General features: G+C 36.9%; 1 protein-coding gene across 1 annotated transcript; it reads left to right on the forward strand.

Moving 5' to 3' along the window:
• Positions 1-2,086: 2,086 nt before the first annotated feature.
• LOC140861412 (uncharacterized) lies at positions 2,087-4,661 on the forward strand. The gene is made up of 4 exons (XM_073264432.1): positions 2,087-2,818; positions 3,375-3,592; positions 4,014-4,138; positions 4,444-4,661. The coding sequence occupies exons 1-4, from the start codon at positions 2,087-2,089 to the stop codon at positions 4,659-4,661; spliced, it is 1,293 nt and encodes a 430-aa protein (XP_073120533.1).
• The last annotated feature ends 1,319 nt before the right edge of the window (positions 4,662-5,980 follow it).

Here is a 5,980-nt window from a genome sequence, read left to right on the forward strand (position 1 = left end):
GAATCCCACAGTGATGAGATCGTGGATGGCTCGCATACGATCCGTGTTGCGGATAAAGGTAGAGATCCATAGGAGCTGCAAGAAGGACTAATAACGAGCATTCGAGCCAAGAAATTCAAGAAAGGGCTCAATGGGCTGTTTACAAGGGTAGCAATGAGCTATGAAGGTGTTACAATGCATGTAGATCAAGTTGGGGGTGTTCGAATGTCATTGAAGTGCTAAAAGATCAAAAGAATGAAGATTTTAGAAGTTTGGACATACTACTCGTGCGCACCAGCGAACAAAAGATGTGCTCCAGCGCGTCTGGTGATGTTTTCTCATATTGGGGACAGAACGGTGTCGAGCCCTAGCCGTAAAAAACTACGGACCAAGCTCGTATCATGAAAGTTGAAAACTTCTTGGACATAACCATGTTGCGCCATAGCCGTCATTTCCTGCGCCCTAGCGCGCCTGGAATTTCACATAGTTCGGCGTGAACTGTGTGTTTTGGATTTTTTGCTTATTTTGTGATATTTTGTCTTATTTTGAGTCTTCTAAGTCTATTAAGAAACTTTTACATGATATATTTGATATCTTTTAGATATATTTTTCATTATCTTTTAATTTTGAGTTGTAAACTATAAATACATTATTTTTATTCATTAATAATAGTTTTCAATTTTATTCATATTATTGATTGAAATTCTCTCAAGAATTATATTGAAGTTTTGGATTTGTTCAAAATAAAACTTATCAAAGTACTTAACTTTGTGGCGTTTATCAATTTTTCTTCATTGAAGATTGTCAAATACAAGTTATCTGAAGGTAACATTAAATTCAAATGTTTCTTAATTTTTATTGTTAATTGATCATCGATTAAAGGTGAAAATTCAATTCTATCTTTTGTTATTTTTCCGAGAGATTATACTTGTCTTAAAAGGATCGAAAACTTCAATTGAGTCTTGTGTTTAATTGATTTGAGGGCACGAATTGGACTATTTTCGTGTTTGCTTTTCATTAATCAACCAGGTTCATATATTTTAGTATAAGAGAATAGGTTTCTTTGAGACAAGTAAGTATTGTTTCAACAATCTTGTTCTTATTTGTTATTAGTGCTCCATTCTTCGTTCTTCATATAACTCTATCCTTCGTTAAATCTTCGTTGTCTCTATCTTGTGCTACAAGTTATTATTTTTGAAAAATCATAAAAAAAATTCGGTAAAAAAAATAGAAGGACCGAAAATTTCTTCAAAAAAATTTAAAAAAAAATAGAAAAGAAAAATAACTTGTGGAAAATTTTCCATTCTTGTGTCTGAGTTCATCCTTGGGTACCAGTATAATTGAATGTCCATAGATTTCTTTTCACTAGTATCTGTTCGATCTTTTGTGAAGTCAATTTTTCGGCGTCTACAAGTTTTTAACTTGAGGGTTTGATAATTACTCCACAATGAAAATCCTACCACATATTTTGAGTGAAAAAAAAAGTGTTGAGTGATTCGTTTGGCGTGACTTGTGAGAATTTGTGAGAGAGTCTTTTATTACTAACAGTTGCTTGCAGGTACAATGAATCCTAATAAAGAAATAGGGGAAAGTTCGAGCCAAGGAATTTCCAAAGATCAATGGAGGCGTTGTTGGGACATATGACTAGGATGATGATGTCGGAGTTGGAGCCACTACATGAGTGGATGATTAAATTGAAGGAGAGCAGTAGTAGTGAGAGTAAGAGTAAAAATAAACATGAGATGTATGATTTTTATGGTGACAATGATGAAAGTCATGATGATGATTGGAAAAGGGAAAGGAACGTGGTGGTGGTAGAAATAGGCGAGAGGCGGTGCGAGGAAGATATACTGGAGGGTGTAGAGAATATGAGAATATTAGCAGCATTAAGATGAAAATTCCAGCGTTTAATGGGAAGTCTGATCCGGAGGCGTATCTAGAGTTGGAAACACGGGTAGAGTTTGTGTTTGACTGTCATCGCTATTCTGATCTTAAGAAAGTGAAGTTGGCAGTGGTGAAATTTTTGGATTACGCATTAATTTTGTGGGATCAGCTTGTTACAACTAGGAGGAGATGTGGTGAGCGGCTTGTTCAGACATGAGATGAAATGAAGCAAGTCTTGAGGAAGCGGTTTGTGCCTAACCACTACTATCTTGAGATGTTTAGGCGCTGTCAGACTTTGAAACAGGGTTCTAAGAGCCTGGAGGATTACTTTAAGGAGTTGGAGACCACGATGATCCGGACTAATATTGAGGAAGATAGTGAGGCTACTATGGAACACTTCATGTGTGATTTGAATAGGGAGATTCAAGATCAAGTGAAGCTTCGTCATTTCTTTGGTCTGGATGAGATGGTGCAGACGGCCATGAAAGTGGAGCAACAGCTCAAGCGGAGAGGGGCTGCTCGAGCTACATCCGATGGAGGGTCATCGACTTCTTGGCATCCAAACGTTGCAAAACAGGAGGATAGCAAACCGGTGTTCAAACCAAAATCTTACACCAAACCGGAGGCTCCAAATCAAGGTAAATCTGAAACTTCTTCTAATCGTACTATAGATATCAAGTGTTTTAGATTTCAAGGTATTGGCCATATTGCTAGCCAATGCCCAAATAAGAAGTTAATGATTATTAATGCTTGTGGTGATGTTGAGTCTGAGAGTGAGGAGGATATTGAAAATTATGATGACATGTCTGTCTTGGAGAATCCTAATGATGAGGGATATGGTGCGGTGATTGGTGAGATGTTGGTGACTAGGAGAGTTTTAAATGCCCAACCAAAGGAGGAGGAAGAGAGTCAACAAGAAAATCATTTTCATACACGTTGTTTTGTGAATGGGAAGGTGTGCAGTCTCATTATTGATGGTGGGAGTTGTACAAATGTAGCTAGTTGTGAGTTGGTAGAGAAATTGGGGTTGCCTACTTTAAAGGATCCTCAGCCATATCGGTTGCATAATGACTGTGCGGAGTGAAGGTGACCAAGCAAGTAGCGGTCACATTTTCTATTGGTAAGTATGTTGATGAGGTAGTGTGTGATGTGGTACCTATTCATGCTTGTCATATTTTGTTATGTAGAACGTGGGAGTTTGATAGGAGGGTAGTGCATGATGGTTTTAAAAATAAATATTCTTTTACTATGAAGAAAGAGTCCATTGTACTATTACCCATGACTCCAAAAAAATTATGGGAGGATCAAATGAAAAAGAAAAAAAGAAAGGAGTCCGAAAAAAAAATATTGATTAAAAAAGTGAGATGACCTTAGAAAATAAAAATGAGATAGAAAAATAATAGAAAAAAAGTGAAAGAAAAGAGGCTGAAAAAAATATGTACATATCCCAAAAGAGTGAGTAGAGAGATGTTTTTCATTCTCATATTCCACTTGTGTGGATCTTCTATAAGGAGGTTCTCCTAAACACAAGTGATATAACCGGCGATCTTCCGAGCATTATTACATATCTTTTGCAGGAGTTCGAGGATTTTTTTCCGGAGGAGCTACCTCAAGGGTTACCACCTTTGAGAGGAATAGAACATCAGATCAAATTCGTGCCAGGGACCGCGTTGCCGAATCGTCCAGCTTACAGGAGCAATCCAGAGGAGACAAAGGAACTGCAAAATAGGTAAGTGAGCTTTTAGATAATGGAATTGTGCATGAGTTGATGTCACCATGTGCAGTGCCTGTATTTTAGTCCCTAAGAAAGATGTATCTTGACGTATGTGTGTGGATTGTAGGGCTATAAATAACATTACCATCAAGTATAGACATCCTATTCCTAGACTAAATGATATGTTAGATGAATTGCATGGCTCTAGCATTTTTAGCAAGATTGTTCTTGAGAGTGGTTAACATCAGATTAGGATGAGAGTGGGAGATGAGTGGAAAACTGCGTTCAGAACAAATTATTTCTTGTATGAATGGATGGTTATGCCTTTTTGTTTGACTAATGCACCTAGCACTTTTATGCGTTTAATGAATCATTTTTTGCATGCATATATTGGGAAATTTGTGGTTATCTACTTTGATGGCATTTTGGTGTATAGCAAGAATTTACATGATCATGTGGAACAGTTGAGATTTTTACTAATCACTTCGAATGTTGAACACTTATATGCTAATCTGAAAGTATTTGTTTTGTACAAAAGAACTTGTGTTACTTGGTTTTGTTGTGAGTGCACAAGGGATAAGAGTGGATGAAGAAAAAGTGAGTGGCATTCGAGATTGTTCAATTCCTACGTCGATTGGTCAAGTTTGAAGGTTACATGGGCTTGTAGGATTCTACAGGAGTTTTGTGAAAGACTTTAGTACGTTGGCAGCACCTATGAATGCGGTGATTAAGAAAAATGTTCCGTTTCATTGGGGAGATGAACAGGAGAAGTCTTTCAATCTTATCAAGCAAAAATTGATTAATTCTCCTTTATTAGATTTTTTTTGATTTTTCTAACACCTTTGAAATTGAATGTGATGCTTCAGGTGTAGGGATCGGAGGAGTGTTGATGCAAGGAGGGAAGTTAGTGGCATATTTCAGTGAGAAGTTGAATGGAGCAGCGTTGAATTATCCAACGTATGACAAGGAGTTTTATGATATAGTGAGAGTGCTCGAGACGTGGCAGCATTACTTGAGGCAGTTGGAGTTCGTGATTCATACGGAACATGAATCTTTGAAGCATCTCAAAGGACAACAAAAGTAGAATAAGAGACATGCAAAGTGGGTGGCATTTGTGGAAACTTTTCCTTACGTCATCAAGTACAAGCAAGGCAAAGAAAATGTGGTAGCGGATGCGTTGTCATGAAGGTACGTTTTCTTAACTACTTTAGATGCTAAGTTTTTTGTTTTTGAGCATGTGAAGGAATTGTATGTTAGTGATAGTGAATTTTGTGAAGTGTATAAGTCATGTATGCATAGTCCTCAAGGAAAATTTTATTTTCATGATGGCTACTTGTTTAAAAAAATAGATCGTGCATTCCTAAAACTTCAATTAGAGAGTTACTTGTTAGGGAATCACATGGTGGTGGTTTAATGAGGCATTTTGGGGTGGCTAAAACATATCAAGTTTTACATGAGTATTTTTATTGGCCACAAATGAAGCATGATGTAGAAAATTTTGTGAGCGGTGTGTGACTTGTAGGAGGGCAAAGTCTAGATCCTAATCGTGTGGCTTGTATACCCTACTTCTAGTACCTAGTGAACCTTGGATGGGCATTTCTATGGATTTTGTTCTTGGGTTACCGAGGTCTAAGAAGGGGAGGGATTCTATTTATGTTGTGGTTGATAGGTGTTCTAAAATGGCACATTTTATTGCTTGTCAAAAATCAGATGTTGTTTCGTATGTTGCAGATTTGTTCTTTAATGAGATTGTTAGATTACATGGCATGCCTAGGAGTATTGTTTCTGATAGAGATACTCGATTTTTAAGTTACTTTTGGAAAACATTGTGGTGTAAACTTAGAACTAAGTTATTATTTTTTACTAGTTGTCATCCTCAAACTGATGGACAAACTAAGGTAGTTAATAGAATTTTACGAACATTGTTGCGCTCTATCATTAAAAAAAACTTGAAAAATTAGGAAGAGTGTTTGTCATTTATTGAGTTTTCTTATAACCGTAGTGTACATTCTACTACAAGTTATTCTTCATTTAAAATTGATTATGCTTTAAACCATTAACTCCATTGGATTTGATGTCTTACCTATGAGTGAAAGGGTTAACATGGATGGTAAAAGGAGAGCAGAATTTGTTAAGAGCTTGCATAAAAAGTGCGAGAGAACATCGAGAAGAAGAATTTGCAGTACACTAAGCAAACGAACAAAGGAAGAAAGAAGGTCGTATTTGAGCCCGGTGATTGGGTATGGTTGCATTTGTGGAAGGAGCATTTTCCGGACAAAAGACGTTCAAAGTGGTTGCCTAGAGAAGATGGTCCAATTTCAAGTCCTTGAGCGAATCAACGATAATCCCTACAAACTTAATCTTCTTGGTGAGTATAATGTGAGTAAGACTTTCAATGTTTCT

Source organism: Henckelia pumila, chromosome 4 (genome assembly GCF_033568475.1).
Source record: "Henckelia pumila isolate YLH828 chromosome 4, ASM3356847v2, whole genome shotgun sequence".
Classification (NCBI taxonomy): Eukaryota; Viridiplantae; Streptophyta; class Magnoliopsida; order Lamiales; family Gesneriaceae; genus Henckelia; species Henckelia pumila.

Coding starts and splice junctions, on each gene's coding strand:
- LOC140861412 (XM_073264432.1), top strand. CDS start 2,087: ATGAAGCAAGTCTTGAGGAAGCGGTTTGTGCCTAACCACTACTATCTT. Junction 2,819..3,374: donor GTTGTTTTGTGAATGGGAAG/GTGTGCAGTCTC, acceptor ATCTTCTATAAG/GAGGTTCTCCTAAACACAAG. Junction 4,139..4,443: donor TTGTGTTACTTGGTTTTGTT/GTGAGTGCACAA, acceptor GTGATGCTTCAG/GTGTAGGGATCGGAGGAGTG.